At 44.1% G+C, this 16,882-nt stretch overlaps 1 protein-coding gene across 4 annotated transcripts in view; it reads right to left on the reverse strand.

Annotated features, from left to right (window-relative positions):
- Window positions 1-11,030: 11,030 nt before the first annotated feature.
- The window catches only part of LRP6 (LDL receptor related protein 6), a 106,880-nt gene continuing 101,028 nt past the window's right edge, over window positions 11,031-16,882 (reverse strand). For 3 of the 4 annotated variants that reach the window (XM_059817264.1, XM_059817263.1, XM_059817261.1), the window contains 4 exons: window positions 15,957-16,187; window positions 14,558-14,694; window positions 13,281-13,378; window positions 11,031-11,322 (listed from right to left, as the gene is read on the reverse strand). In XM_059817264.1, the coding sequence (XP_059673247.1) occupies window positions 11,031-11,322; window positions 13,281-13,378; window positions 14,558-14,694; window positions 15,957-16,187 (758 nt within the window). The remainder of the gene's footprint in view (window positions 11,323-13,280; window positions 13,379-14,557; window positions 14,695-15,956; window positions 16,188-16,882) is intronic. The other variant, XM_059817262.1, reaches the window with a different exon arrangement.

A 16,882-nucleotide genomic window follows, 5' to 3' on the forward strand; every position in this document is an offset into this window, starting at 1 on the left:
GTCATGGAAAGAGATAGGTTTTATTGCTAAGATAAAATTAAGTCAAGAAAATGAACAACGGGGACATGAGGATTACGTCTCTTGTCTGTCCTCTTGGTCCTCTCTTTTCGGAGTCATCTAAAGCTGAAGGATGATTCAAACATCAGATGAGAAGAGAGAAAAAACCCTCGCGTGGTAGAAGCCAAGGATCTTAAAGCAGCAGAAAACCCAGCTCTCCCTTTCCCTCCCGTTCCCATTCCCCCTGCACTGACAGACAGACCTATACTTTCTATAAAGACCTGGAAAAAACAAGAGCAACTCTTCCTTACCTGGTGCTATTCACCACGTAACTTTCCCTCGGATTCTGGCTTTATGACAATCCCATAATTCTGTCTGACTTCTGAGCATTTTTTGCCTCTTTTAAGGAGAAAGAGGGATACCAATGGAGGCGGCAATTGGTATCCCTTCCCCTCCTTCTTCAAAATCTGAAGGAATGCGTCTTTCCTACTCAATTACTCAAGTTTAACTGACATCAGCTCTTCCCTCCGGCTGTTCAGGAAACCCCGGGATGTGGGAGCGCCTGCAGAGAAGCAGCGCTGGGCTTCCCGCTCCCTCGGGAAACCGCCGAGCAGCCCCTCGCACGTGCGCTCCTCTTCCCACGCGCCTCGCCACCGCCCCGGCTCCTCTCTCTGGGAGAGAGCGTTCGCGGCCCTTCCCCATCACCACTACGTCAACCGCTGCGCCCGTCCCGCTCCGACCACCTCCTTCCCACCCTGCTCCTCGCACGTGCAATCGCCAGAGCCCACCCGCCCCGAGGCGGGATGGGTGGACCGCGGTCCTCACCCACCGCGTGACGTTGAGCAGGCTGTCGAGGAGCTCCTCAGCCCCAACAGCCGTCAGCCCCCACGCGCAGCCCGGCGCCGGACGCTCTGCCTTTTGCACAGCCAAACCCGAGGGGGACGAGGCAGCGGGCCGGGGGTTTTGGAGAGGTGGATGCAACGCAGAGACAGCATGGAGAGGACGTAAAGCATCGCACTGGAAGGACGGGAGAGAGAAGTACATTCTTTAAAAAAAAAAAAAAAAAAAAAAATCAGCCTTCATTATTAGTGCTGCTGGTGGAACAACTTATTAGAAGCATCTGAAAGTGTTTTTCTTCCATCAAGTAATTAATCCCTAACAGCTGCGCTTCAGAACAACAGCCCACGTTAAGCCATCGGCGCAGCAGTGCTGCAGCCACAGGGTTTCTCAAAACATTCGCAGGATGGAAAGAAGAAAGCGGCATCGAGGGAGGAATCACTCTGTCTCCAGCAAACAGAGCGTGCCTGAAAAACATAAAGTTGGGAAAAATACACCAATGGATGTTTTGGGGTTTTTTTAAAGCATCTATTGCCTCATGAGCCCTTTTAATCAAAAATTCATTTACAAACTCTCCTCTTATCCACAGTAGGGGTCATTTTCTGATCTTCTCTTCCTTGGCTTTTCGGCATAGGGCACGTTTGCCTAAAATCTGGATCTTTATCTGCAGGATTCACCTGCTGCTCACTTCCCACCTGAAGTCAAATCGGCGTGTCAGCACCACCACGCTTATTTCCACAGCGGCCAAATGCGATTTCACAGCGAGGACAATGGCGGCCTCCGTTAAGGAACGAGCCACAAAAGCACATTAAATGCCCTCGGAGGCCAACGCCTGGTTTTTATTAGGCACTCCACGTAACGAGAGCCAGGGGAGGTGCAAGACAGGAAAGAGGCCGTACACAGGCACAGCTCATGGATTTTTAGAACGCTTTCTGCAAACATCAGTGAGCGTACGGGAGGGCGAAGGGCGCGTGACATACCGCAGCATCTCAGCCGATTCCTGGTGCATCGCCTCTATCGCCATCTCCTCCTCCAGCTCGCCTGCTGCGCTCCGGCCGGCCCCAAACCCTGGCAAATGACAACTCTTGCCAGCATGATAGTGCCTCGCTGCCGAAAAATGCCGTCAGGGCAGCACATGAGAGGGATCACCCCCACCAGGAAACCCTTATGGTCTCACGAAGCAGCCCGGAGCTGCCACGTTGTCCGCCCCATCAAGCCACGATGCTGATTTCTGTACTGCTGCTCCGCTCTTTGGGACAAAAGGTCTGTTGCTCAGACCAACACCCAGCCTTGGCTCTCACCGTTGTCCTTGTCCCAGTCTCACGGCTGCCAAGTCACCCAGAAAAAACCCGATTGCATACAATGAAGAGACTCCTTTGGCTCTTCGCCCTGAACTGCCCAACCCGTTCCTTTTCTCACCCGTGCCAGGTTATTCCCCCTGCGGTCCCTGCCATGCCAACCAGGCACCTTGTTCTTACGGCAATGTTGAGGAGCAATCGCTGTGTTCCTGAGCGACTTCAGAGAGCCACCTGTAACGTTATCCTTTCTTCTTATTGCCACACGCTTCCAGGTCGCTTCCTACCGTATGCCCTGCATCCTTTATTCATCTTTTTTTAATGCTCTACTTTCCTCATTCCCCTCCATGCGTATCCTCAGAGAGGAACGAGGAGCCTGGAGCACAAACACTACATCCTCATCACACCTCTCCTCTCCCCCCGCAGTCCTTCCAGCCACGTCGGTCCTCTCTGCCCGTCTCTGACACGCAACACGTTCCCACTACTCTCTCCCTGCACGGGGAACTGGCCCAGGAAACAGGGAGCAGCTCTTACAGCACCTGAGCTGCAGGCGAAGGCTTCTGGGCTTTCCTCCCAGGACAGCCGGGGTCCTTCGCCACCGGCTCCCGGCACCCCAGGGGCCACCAGAGCCACCCGTAGCCCTTTATTCAGCAAACCCCCAGCAGGGACCATTGGTGGTTTGAAACAGGTTGCTCAGTCGGTGCAGGTGGGTCACTCAGTCATTCCTCTCCAGCCAAGCGCTCTGCGAGTTAAGGTGGTTACTGGTTTCTTGGCAAGGAGGCAGGGCTAAGAATTTTGGCCACACTGACGAACAGAAAACGCTTACCACGTGCAATCCTTCCATCTCCTCAGACCCAGACGACGTTCTTTACGCATCCTCAGAGAAGCAAACTTCATCGTTTCTGCAGAGCGTTCCCCTTACACTCATGGAAAAGGTATCTTGCTGCGAAAGCGAAGCTGCGGTAAGATCAGCGCTGTGCCACGCCGAGCCAGGTAACCCAAGCATCAGACCTCTCCCACTAAACAGTTTCTTTATGTAACAGAGGGTGCAAGCAGGAGAGGGCCGGCAGCTCCCCATCTTTCCTGTAAACGGAGTTCGCGTTCAGCTGCCGTCACAGATCTTGCGGTGATCAAGGGCAAGGTAAAGCTTACGTACCCAGACACGCAGTTTCTACAGGAGAAACAAGTTTGTTGTTGTTATGGTTTGACTGTTTTAGAAGTCACTAAGCCCAGCAACGTACGTCTTACGTTCCCAACCTGACGCTCCAGGAAAAAGGATGCAGGAGGAGCTGCCGCACACAGCAGGTTTGATACAAGGTGAAACTTCCCCTTGCTCTTCAGCAGGCAGTTCTTCCAAACATGCCTTGATTCCCATGCAGGCTTTACTCAGCTAGGTACAAAAATCTTCTCCGTGAAAACAGGTTAAACACGTTCAGTAGTTCCCCTCCAGGAACAAGCCTGTGATTTTGCATTCTCACCTTCTTAGGGAAGTGCTGCCAATACTGGCTGATCCCCCCAAAAAATAAAAATCTCATCTTTTACACTCTTAACGAAGCGTTCTTCCCCTTAGCAAAACAGAGATGCAGATCCTCTAGCGTAACACCAATGGCAGGATTCCAGCGCTTGCAGTCACCTCTGCTCCTGCGCACACGCGCAAGAGAAGACAGAGAATCACACAAAGGAAATCAGACTTCCAAGTGGTCTTTTCTCAGACAGGCAGGGAATATTTTTTTTAAATGCTGGGAAACACTCCGGTGTCCCTCACTATGCCTGCTGTCCCTTGGAGCCTGGTTAAACACGATTTCAGCAGCTCTGCCATCTCTGGAGGCCTTGATAACTGGCACATGGTGGAGCTGCAGCTGAAACACAACTTCTGTTTCCTGAGCTACACTCTCTCCCTCTAAGAATATTATTTTTTCAAGATTTAACTCAAATGGCTCATTGATAGGGCTGATCCTGCTCTTTGTGGTGTTCGTCCATACCACCTCTCTGGTACGCGCTTTGAAGAACTGCATTTGAGATGCACCCTGATGCTTAATAGCTGCATCTGGAAAAGACCAAGGTTCAGGGAATCCAAACCAGCATGAATGCTATACACAAGCTTCTACCATATAACAACGGCACGGACTCTGTAGAAAGGTAGCCACAATTGTTTTTTTAAAAAAAAAAAAAAAGAGCTGGTGAGCCTTCTGTAGCCCGGTGGCAATTCACAACCGGCATTTTTAGAGAGAAACGCAGCACCCAGCAGCTCCAGTCGAATGGTTCATTGTCCAAGGTAGAATAAATATAGCACCTTGAAATAAAATAAGCATGGCACACCAGCTGAGAATGAGGAGCATTTCTTTTTACAACATTTTGTGAGACTGGTAAATGTTAAGCCCTGTTTTACTGATATGAGCAGTGATATGTGGGTTGTCCACGCCTCCGTGCAGAAAAACTGGAGCTATAAAAGACTCTTAGTATAGCCAGATCCACGCTAATACAAAGCCACGTTTTTTTCCACAACCAGTGGATGCAAGCGGAGCAGGAATTCCTGTGCTAAGCTTATAAACGCAGAACTGCTTCCTATCCAATTACTTGTTACAGCAATAGGATGGGTGGGGGGGAGAATGTGTTTTACAGTTTAAACACTTCTCTCTTTGCAAACGTTTCAATACAGATTTAAAGATCAGCAGTCTCCAAATTAATCATCAGGCATCTCTAGTCTGATAAGGATTTACTCGGTTAAATTGTCTGGTTTGTATTATCTACTAAACCAATCTAAGTGATCAATAATGGAGACTTTTTAGCTTTAAAATGCATCCAGTTGCATTGCAGAATCATGGAAATCAACAGAACTTATTGAAGTCAACCATGTGTTTCAGGCAAATGCATCAGTGTTTGCAGAGTCTGCCTACAGCATCAGAAAGTTAAGCACATTCTGGCTTTTATGGAGAGCAAAGACACACATGGACTTTTACCTTTAATTACCTTTCCTCCAGATGCTGAAATAAAATGAAGAGTACCCCTCCTTTTTCACTCTGAGTTTTATTATAAAAATCAACATTTCATTTGTTACAACTCAGTTTATAGTAATAATTGGAAAGGATTTTTGTACAAGGTTTATATACACCTTACAAGTAAAGCACTTTATTTTACAAAAAAAAAAGTTAGTGAATGAGTGAATAGGGCTGACCAAATGTTGGTCATTATAATATAAATACATCCTTGCAAAGCACCATCGTACCAAAGTTGATGAACAAGAGACACCAGCTGGCTTTAAGACAATGACAAACAGTGATTAAAGCTTACAAAAAAGAACAAACAAAACAAAACAAAAACCCAAGATTAAAAAATCTGAAAGCAGCACCAGATCCTTCACTTGCAAACAAGGCTAGTTCAGCTTAAGCCTGGTGGTATCCTCTTTACAAAAAGACACTTTCATTTTCCCTGGCTGACTCTTAACCGCCTGGCTTAAGGCTATAGCCATTTTAATCAGGACTTCAAAGCCGCTCCTTGTTCATTTAAAAGAGGGGAACAAGACTGCTCCCCGGTAGTTTCATCATCGCGATCACACTGCGTGCTAAGGCAATCTTTGGCCCGAATCGAATATGGACAGTTTACTTACCCTGCTCGGCAGTTTTGCAGTGGATCAACCAGTCCCTATAAATGCTACGCTGGCATCATCCACCGAGCTGCCCTTTTTAAAGATGAAAAGGAAAGAAAATTGCCCATTTTGGATCACTACCATATTTTAATTTACTACTTTTAGAAAAAAATGGAATGTTTTGTACCCATTTTCAAGCTATCAGGTCATTCCTAGCTTATTTTCAAGGTGTATCTGTCACCTGCCAATTAAGCTAAGGGTTAATTTTCAAGTTAAAAAAAATCCCATGGCTAAGAAAGCAATTTCTCAATAACAATGTTCAAATTCTTTTTGCACCCAACGAACCAGCTATTTTTTGTTGTAGAAATAGTACGTAATCTGCTACGTGCACAGTACACATTCAAAGGCAGATTCTGTCTGTAACAACATTGTGTGACAAACACGCTCAAGACAAAAAACGTCAGGAAAAGAAGTGATTGATTACTTCTCAGGAGATATTTTGAAGAAGTCATTTGGTTCAAGAGCATGCGTGACCAGGGAGTTCTGTAGTTCAAGCTGTTCCCCCCAGAATGATGGTAATCAATTAATTCAAGGAGATATGCCAAGCAATAAGGAAGGGGAATACTCAATATTCAAGAGAGTGGCCTTTTCTCATCTTAGCACAGGCTTAACTACTTTGAAGTAAAATAAATGAATCTGTGTTTGAGACTCACCAATCAAGCCATTTCCAGAGAATGAGCTATAATAAATAGAGAAGCAATGCACGAAGTGGAGACCAGACCTCCACCAAAGCCCATTAGAGCAATAAATAGGGATTTTCTGCATGCACCTTCACTTGCAGTGGGTTGTAGCACCTGCCGTGTCAAGCAGTTTGGGTGCAATTTTCTTCATAGTTCTATGTTCTTCATGGTTACGCTAGGACTAGGACTACAACAGAATGATTTTTATGTACCTACACAAAACAGAAGAGTTTTACTCGTCTGCAAAACGGACTCCAGAAATAAGGGAACAGTATAAAAAATATGCTTCCTCTCCTGTCTGGTATGACAGAGCATTAACTATTCAGGTTTAAAGTAGCAAGTATTCTGTTGTCTGTCCTGCAACCTAGCCAGAAGAAGTCCAGCTTACGTGAGACAGCAGGACAGCACCCAACATTAGCCCTCTGAAAGGCAGAGAGGCTGAATCTGTCAATGGGGCCATGCGAATATACATGCACGAGAGAGAAAACTATTGGCTTTGGGTAAATTCACGTTACTAAAGATATGGGTATGTGCATACATATACTTGTACATGCACGTGGAGGGAAAATGTTATGGCACTAATCTGGAATTTACAGTACTGAAAGTTACAACTCACAGCAAAATGAATCCTTTGATATCGACTGGTTCATTTGCATATCTTGCATTACAGTAAATATTTCATTTAATGTATATGCACAGGTTGCATGAATTTATATTCATGGAAACCATTCGTTATTTCAAATGCAAATGCTACGCGCATGTTCCATTTATCGCATCTAAGTTCTTTTCAAATAAATACCTCTGTATCCAAAAGCAGCGGAGAAATGAGGAGTGTTCCTTAGGAAGGTATGAAACGCACGCAGTATGACATGGCAGGTATCATTTTAAAAGGCAAGATTAGGTCCCACTAATACTGCCATTTAAACGTGCTAAGCTCCCGCTGAACGTGCAAAGGTTAGTTTTCAACAAATTATGCTGTAATGTCCTTTTTTTTTTTTTAAACTACAAAGGACTGTTCCTTTCTCGATTGAGCATGCCAGCTATTTCCATTGCCAGGCAGTCAGCTGTGAACACTCCCCAGGTGTCTAGATAGAGAAAAAAGCGCACAACGAGTACTTCTGTTAATGCCTCACCGTGTCTGTACCTGATGCTGTAAGACAAGGACGTTTGTGCTTAGCTTAAAAGACAAGGAGCAGTTTCACTGACGTCAATGAGACCACTTCCATGCTAATGCTACAAACCCACTTTAAGCGATCTCCTGAATTGACATGTGTGTGTTATCTACAGTCCTGACATCTCATCCAATTTGAGAAGCAGGAGAAAGTATGATCCTCACTGAAGGAAGGCGAGAATAAGAATTACGACTGGCTCAGTGGCGGAGAGGAAGAGAGAGGAATTGTTGAGTCTCAATGTTCAATCAGTCTATGGTTTATCCACTGGTCATCTGTCAGGTGCACATAGTTGCATCAATGCTTTTGCAATTTGGAGATCTGCCCAAGAGGAACTTCACAGATCATCAACTCTTAAAATTTTACTCTAGATTTACTGAGAAAATACATGTACTTGCAAAGGCAGATCACAGCTTCCCACTAAATAAATTCTTTGGTTCATCCAGATGAGAAACAGCCTTCTCCCTATGCTGATCATCTTCAGTGGAAAAACACAGTCTGTCCACTTTCCCCTTCTTCACGTGAACCTCCCAGAGGCAGATCACGCAAAACACCTGATGCGCAAACTGAAATGTACGTATCAAAAAAGACGTGATCAAATCCTACACTGAATTATATGACCACCCCATTGACTTGAATTGAGTTACGTGTGGACATAAACTAGCACAGAAAGCAGGCAGCACGGTCCAGGTACAGAGGACATTTTTCTTCTAAAGAACCCTTGCTGTAATGAACACACTTCCCAATTTACCTGCAGGAAGTCCCCTCCAAGAGGAAGCCTCAGTGAGGCAGTCCAACCGCACCAGAAAGAGGATACCACTCCTTAAGCTCAACCACCTCTAGAGTTTTTCAAACAGAAATTGGCACACTGAAAAAAGTATTTTGCAAGAAGAGACCATTGCCATCGCAGTACAAGCACTTGGACTGAGATACAACAATGCAATATTCTTCTGAGTTCATTAGTGCAAGTTTCCACATGTGAACCCCACACGGAATGCTGCACATGAAAAAATGTAAACAACAGAGAAGTTTCTATTCTCCTCGGCGTGCCAGCCTCAACACCCCCCGCCCCGACACACCCGCCCTCCCCCCCTTCATATAAATGGTTTTGAGTTCCCTTATAGTTCATAATACACTCCTCAACATCCATCCTGCTGGAGAACACAAACAAGCTTCTTCACCAGCAAGGAAGAGCCAGAAGAACAGCTACCATGATCCCTAGATACCTAGAAGGAAGCTGGGCAAAAACCCCCAACTTAGTATGCCAGAAAGTAGCCTGGAAACCACCAAGGCTTTTTAAAGTTTCCTCAGGTATCCTGGACTACTAGAAAGACTCTTTATTACAGCTGGAATCCCAAATGCTATGGTTTTCCTCGGAGCTGAAACCAAGTGAGGCTCCAGTACTCCAGATGAGCGGCAGCACTAGCAAGAATTATTTGTCACTAATTCTGTCGACAGCATGACGTAAAGCCCACGCCACATTTTCACATTAGTTCTCTTTTAGTTGAAACTGGCTGGGAAACAAGCAAGAGAGAACAATAAAACCCAAACGGCACCTCCGAAGAGTTGTTACACCCATACTGTGCCCAAAGGTTAGGAGGCAGAAGCTCCTCAGTACCTTTGTTTTGAGAGAGAAGACTCAGAGGGCCAGTCTTTGAAGGCATCGAGCACATTCAACGTGGATTTGATGTCAACAGAAGGTGCAAATGCATAATGCCATCTAAGATCAGGTATACCGTGAGCTCCACTACAGTCAAAGCAAATTCAAAACACTGCACTGGAGTCAAGGAGGAGTTAATAATATCCTAGGTTGCCCCTCAACCTACACAAATAATGTTTTCACTTGATTATATACTCTCCCTGTCAAAATCACCATGGTGAGGCTGACAGGAGAAGGGGCTAAATATGGTAATATACAAAAATAGAGATGCGAATATAAAATGGTTTGGTTAAGAATATCTTAAAATTTGACATTCACAGCGGTTAACACTAAAGTATTAAACTCACACCATGCAAAGAGGAGGTATGTCAAAATCATACTGAGACAAACTGGCTTTACCTAACACAAAGAAATCATGAGCAGTTAATACAGCACGGGAACCCCTTCCAATGATCAAAACATCTATTTTTTTATGGACAGTTGCTCCACTGAAAATTAAATGCTTCCTTACTAGGAAAAAATAATATATATATTTTTATATATATGATTTGTATACTGTGATATCAATATACACTGAAAGTACTGCAAGGATATATTATTCATTTACAGTAAAACTAACAATCCACGGTTAAATTTATAGTTTATAAATATGCTGTCTATATTATATGTGGTATAAAAATATTTGACATTTTGTGGGCACTAGGTCAAAATAAGGTTTTCTTTTTTAAGGGACTAAAAATCATTCAGGTATATGCATATTACCCTTGTCAATTACGTGAAAATCGTACTGACCTGGTACAAAACAGAATCCTACGGCGTTGGCAAAACGAAGAAGGGAATGTATAGCATGATACTCACTGCATGACAAGGCTAATCAGGAGAGAAAAAGAATTTACAGCAGCCCAGTTCTAGCAGTACTTTAAATAAGGATATCATGATTTAAAGTGACACGGGCAGGAAGAAAGGATGCAGAAGAGATGGGAAAAGCTAAACAGGAGGAAAAAAGCATACTTTAAAATATACCCAACAAAAAAATCACTGAAATTCCAGAAGCAAGGAGAGAGCTCTAAATGCTCTAGTTTGGTAAATGCATTAAGGAAAAACAGAGGTGTATTCATTTAAAAAAGTGTGTGATTATTTTTCTGGATTCACTGCTACGATTGCTGTATTCCTGTAGAAAACAAAGCCCTTTGTGTAAGGTTAATATCTGTCCTGACTGCGTTTTCAAGTTTAGCTTTAGTTGCTGGCCCTCCGTAGTTAACATAGAGGTTATTTGGCTACTTCCAAGTATCTATGGTATGCTGCTCTGAGACGGACTTCTTTATTATTAATTACTTTTAACGTTTTTGGTATTGACAAACTCCACATCTCACCTCGCTGGACAAGTAACACATCCTGGTCCTTCCATTTCCTTACGTGCTCAGTCACTTCACTGGATTAAGGCATGTTTTTGTGTTCCATTTGTAAAAATAAAAACTTTTTGTACAAATGTCTGGGTTCTTTTATACAAAAATTTTTCTTCTTATGGCACAAGCAGCAGTCGCTGTTTAAGAAAATATATAAATATCCTTTTTTTTTTTCTTCTGTACAAATATCTTCAGTATTCCTCCACCCCATTTAATAACATTTAACTGTACACTGTCCTACCTCATCCCTCGCCGAGAGCTCCCTCCCCCCTCCCCAGGAGAACATTTTGTATTTACACTTCCAGAGCGGAGGCAGGTAACGGGGCGGGGGGGCTACCCCTCATGAAGAGTCCGTGCAGGGGGACGGCGGCGGTGGGTAGAGATGGTGCGAGTAGCTCCGTTCCGTGTACGGGGAAGGCGGGCAGCTTTCGTAGTTCTCCTCCGCCGACAGGTACTGGCTGCGTGGAGTGGGTGGCGGAGGGACGGGCTCTGAATCATAGTTCAAGTCACTGGTATAGCCCTTGGCCGTCGCTGCCGTGACCCTTCGGCTGGGGGCATAGTCACTGTCGCAGACATCCGTGCTGCAGGGCGTGGTGGGAGGTGCAAAATGCCGGTAGCTGTAAGGCCTGTAGCTGCAGCGGGGAGATTGATGGAAAAGCGTCGGCATATAGAAAGAGCGTGCGTTTCGGGCGATGCGCCCGCGAATGGCGGGTAAGCCAAGGTGGCAACGGAGAGCTGGTCAACCTCTCCGCAGTATCACAGAATAACTAAGGTTGGAAAAGACCTGTAAGATCATCGAGTCCAACCATCAACCCCACCCCACCATGCCCACTCAACCATGTCCCACAGTGCCTCGTCCACACGTTCCTTGAACACCTCCAGTGATGGTGACTCCACCACCTCCCTGGGCAGCTTATTCCAGTGTCTCACCACAGCATCGTGCCTTCCTCTCTCAGACATCACAAACTCACTAATTCCCCTGCAAAAGGCCCACCTTTGCGCTACAGCAACAAATTACAGCAATGAGTTAAAGGGATACTAATTATTAATTATCTACAGGCAATAGGCTCCCTAAGGCATCAGCTGATGTAGAAAAAGGTGCTACTGAAAGAGCGGAGCTGGAAAGGCACCAGGGGAAAAAAATAGCTGTGTTGCAATTGTATGGAGAAGATATTCTATTTCCCTTATCCGGTTTCTGGATGCTAATTTCCAAGCCCAGAAAGAGAGGTAGACTGAAAATCACCTGGCACATTCATAAGAATCAGGAGAATCGCCTGCCAGAGCAGTAACTGGGATGGAATTCCCAAACGCTGCTACCACAAAACGTATTTTAAAATAAGCCCAAGATAGTTTAAAGAAAACAAATTAGAAATGGAGGTGAGTGGTAGTTACAATTGTCAGCACCAAAATCAGTCGTTGGGGGCAGGTGGGGATGTAGCTCCTCTATATTCAAGTCAGAACATTAGGAAAGACGGGAAGATCAGGAGCAGCAAGGCCAGGGTTTATTTTTGGGTAGGGGAGCATTCGGAAAACATTCGACCCAACACTACATCCCTAATACCATTTATAATACTAAAAAAGTCACGGCAGCTAACCAGTGATCAGCATGATTCATGCCGATGCCAAAATTTGGGTTTATTAGAAAATTACTCATCATTTTAAAAGATTTTTCATATGGCTGCAAGGGACCATTATAAACATCTGGTCTGACCTTCTGCACAACAGAGGCCATATTTTCTACTAATGGAGAAGAGATGTCTTTTCAGCCCCAGAGAGCTCATTATCCAAAAGCCCCCAAAGGCTCTGTGTTAGGGAGGCATTTCTTTCAGAAGACAAACACAGCGCTCTCTTCTCATTGACCAGATCTACTAGCGATTTGGGAGGGGAATCTTTACACCCTTGGGTAGTAAGTGTCTCTTTCTTTATTTTTGATAGCTAGTTATAAAATGACGTTGAATTCTAAATAGCATCTTACAGGGAAGGTGAGACAGATACATTCAAGTAAACAGAGATAAAGCTTGTATGCCCATAAATATTAGAGAAAATAAGCAAAAGGTTAGCAACCTTTTTCAGATATTAACCCTTAACACGTCAAACCAGAATTTCTGTGCTTTATCTAGGCCATAATATTAATGTTACTTCTGACCTACTCGCCTTTATATTGCCATCTTTCCTCCACATGGTGTTTGCCTGTCACATCTGATAATTCCGTAACAAATTATTTACGACAGAAGCCTAAACCAAGGCAGGGTTCATTCCAGGGTAAGTATTTTTGGCTCAAAGTTATCATGGTACCAGGTTTCTTTTAGCATTTAGCTAATTTTGTGCTGACTGCTGTCATTCCCGCTAAAGCAATATACCCAAGAGGTGTACCACTAACCCACTTACTGTACGATTTACCTCAAACAGCGCTGCACTTCCACGCACGGTTCAGTGACACGATACACGTGAACCCATTTAAGGACCTCTTTTAGTGCTTGCAGAATTTGGGCCTTTGATTGCAATTCTTAGGGAGCAGAGACTGTCTTTATTCCACATTTTCCACGCTAACTGCTTTGATCTTGACAGAAGCTATTGTAATAGTAATTACCTGTAGGATCTATGAGTGGATGGGCTGTTTGAGGAATAACCGAATTCCATGGTATAATGTGAACGTTCAGTAGCTGGTGATGGTGGTGGGTTCAAAATCTAAGGGGAAAAAAAAAAAAAGAAAAAAGCCATAGTTAAAAAAAAAGATATGAAGGAGACTCAAGAAAACATCAGTTTATAAATTTTCTTTTTAGTACTGTTTAATAGGAACCTTAAGTTAAGAACTGCATGCGTAGCCCCTCCCAACAAACAGGATTTTTCTTCTATTTATTCCCCAGTTCTTTAACAGACACTGGAAATGCCGCTTGTTACCATTCCCATAGAAGCTATTACTAAGCTCTTCTCAAAAAACGCTGACTGCTGTTGCTATTTTGACATACCCAGTGCTGAAAAGGAAAGTTGAAGCTAACTTTTCAACGCTAGATTGTCACTAGGGATACCACTGCCCTCGGCAAACTGGCAGATGTCTGCTCCCGCTAACTTGTAGCCCCCAAGTTTTATGCTGTTCATAATATTTGCAGCGTGCTGTCCAAGGCAAGCACTTCTTCCCTACACAGGCATGCTCTTACTGCACAAACAGTGTGTTGATTGATTTAAAGCTATAATGTAATGGGTTGATTCTCGGAACTGAAAACAGACAGTTGAAGATTTCAGCCTGACCAAGCATATTACTCTCTGAACACTCGACAGTGGCTTGGTGGACTTCATATAAAAATATCTAAACCAACAACCGCTGATGCTAGAAGTAGAGACAGGGAGCCCTCTAGGGCTGGTACCAACTTTTATAGAGCATCTACGCAGCACACTACCCATTTGTGACTAAAGGAATGCTATGGAGTTGCAAGACACTTATTTATTTGTCACTTGAAAGACACGTGACATAAAACTTCATTTTAATTCCTTGAAAGGTCTATACAGAATCAACCGTAGTTTTACCTCCAGAGGCACATGGCAGAGTATAATGAAAGGAGATCACTCTGCCAGAGCTGCTCAACATTTATAGGGATTTTTTTCATCTCCCCTGACATTCAATCTAATGTCTTTTTTGGGCACTGAGCTCTCTCGTAACTTTTAAAATTAACAGAAGATTCCTACACTGTTTTGGAAAAAGACAATCTCCTCTCCCTTCCCTTTCAAAATCACTTACTCCATATTCAAACAAGTTTATTAGGCTAGAAATTTAAAACAAAACATTAATCTGTCAATTAATTATCCTCAGAAAGACCTTGGCACACACTTGAAAGTTATTCAAGGTCTATGAATATTAGAATGACTTACTGGAGGAAAGTAAGTGCCTTTGGTACTTGAAGAACTACTGGAAGAGGCTCCAGTGACATGGGCTCTGTCATAGGGTGGCCCGCTGCTCCCCCCCATAATGCTGAGGGAGCTGATCACAGATTTACCTCGAGACATCCCTGAAGAACAAAGAGAGATGTCAACAATCAATCTTTTGAAGCAAACAGAGAAAAGAAAGCTTAAAAAAAATAATCTGGAGGATAACAGCAGTATAAGCACAACTCCTAAACCCAAAATTAATCTTCTTGGTATTAAGAGCAAATTCAGTGCTCCTTGATGGACAACTGGAATGAAGACTGTCAGGGAATAAACATACTGGTTTTGTGTATCAGCTACTCAACGGCGGGACTTGGCACTGGGCTGTACCAGAGCTGTGAGAAGAGAAACCGATTTCTTTCACTTGAACGGCTGGAGAAGACTTGAGAGAACAGGCATTCAGGCACTATTTCTATGCCTCAGAATAAAACACGAAGCTGACTCTGACCACCTCAGCTGAGCAACTGAAATTTGTGCGAGAGAGAGAGAGGGTTTGTGTTCTTTCATTTCCACACCGTTAAGTGAGCTTTTGCTACTGGACTGAAGCACACTGGCAGAAAGTCCAAGCGGGAAACGGAGAAGTATGCCACTGTGCTCGAAATAATGGCGAAAATTCTGCTCAAAGACTCTCTTTGTGAAAGCAAGTTATTACAGAAAGCAAAGAAATTTGGTGCATTATTTTAACCCTGTAACAGCCTCACAGAACCTCTTGTGTTCTGACTGGAACCTGCTGGATCCAAAGCCACATGTTACAGTACATTATTAAATCAATATATACAGAAGCAATGCATATAAATGAAGTGCATCGTTGCGGTTAAGTCTTACTTTATAAACAGCAGTAGCATCATGTGCTTGGACTGGTGTTGGAAACTTCATCATCAAACGAAATAAGCCGAGACCACAGTTATTGCTGCTCATTACGGACTTCACAAGAAGTTTCACAAGCACACAAACCCAGTCTACAAATCTAACAAGAATAATTACATAATGTTTAAAGTCCCATGAATATAACTCTCTGTAACTTTACCCTGTACTGTCACGACACCTTGCCGATGCTATTATAGTCCAAAAAGAGGCTTCTTTAGCAGCAAAAGAAGAGAACTCCCACAGTATGTGCATCTATTTACGGTTCTGCTAAGTATCTAAATGCTCGTGAATAGCATAGGTAAAATAGCAGTTCGTTATTATAAAGAAGGATGGTGACAAGCCTTGACAGTCCTGGCTTCCAACAGCTTCCAAGAATTACGCGTCTGGAACGGACATCTCCTGTGCATACATGCACAATATCCTCAGCTACAACTATGTGGTGCCAAAGAGCAGGACAAGGATCACACCATTTACTCACCAGGAAGAGACCCTGACAAAGAGCTTGGGTGAGGCACGTAACCAAGAGGTACAGAAGCTGGTCCGTGCACCACGTAATCGTTGGTCATTGTTTCCCCATCTCCCTTCATGCGTGGGCACAGCACCCTCTGGCAGATGAAGTACATTGCTCCAACCACAAAAACTGTAAGGATGACACCAATGATGGAGCCTATTGTGTTGTTGGGCTGTGGCGCAGGCTCCTCCGTTGTGTCTAAAAGGAAAAAAGAAAATCAGACCGTGTAAGTTAATCCAACAGCTTCACGTGCCACACAGGAAAAAGAAAAGCCTCCTCTTCTGTAGGCAGACAACAGCTTTCAAACTAATATATGGGAGGAATAAACAGGCACTGGGGCAGGTCTGCTTAAAGACTCTGAGTGTCCGTAAGGGCTACCTGTGCACAAGATGACCTCCACACATGCAGAGAGGTTTTTGAATCACAAATGACAGGAAATGGACAGTACATGCATGTGCAGGGGGGGCTGATGAACCAGGTCCTGATCTTGCTTCATGCTGACAGGCAGGGCTATCCTTTGAACTGCATGAACAAGACCTGCAGCCATGACTCCAGATGGTACTGTGCTGGTGTCTCCAGATATGCTTTTTCTTGTCATTAAAGATGACAATTACTACTTTTCATGTTGCATCTCATCACACAAGCACCTAAGTTATCACTCAGTGTAACAGATTGGCACTCCCTTTTCTCAACTGTGTAACATCCAGTTATGCTGAACAGTAAAGGCAATGCACCAGTGATGAATTTTGGGTTTGCTGCTATTTATTAAACTACCTAACCTACTCCACATCTGACCCACACTGATGGTTACAGATATAGCTGAGCATCAGCTTTAGAGGTGCCATCCTTACAAGGAATCTGTATCTGAAATGATTATTCAACAGTGAAAATGA

This window comes from Gavia stellata, chromosome 4, assembly GCF_030936135.1.
Source record: "Gavia stellata isolate bGavSte3 chromosome 4, bGavSte3.hap2, whole genome shotgun sequence".
NCBI lineage: Eukaryota > Metazoa > Chordata > Aves > Gaviiformes > Gaviidae > Gavia > Gavia stellata.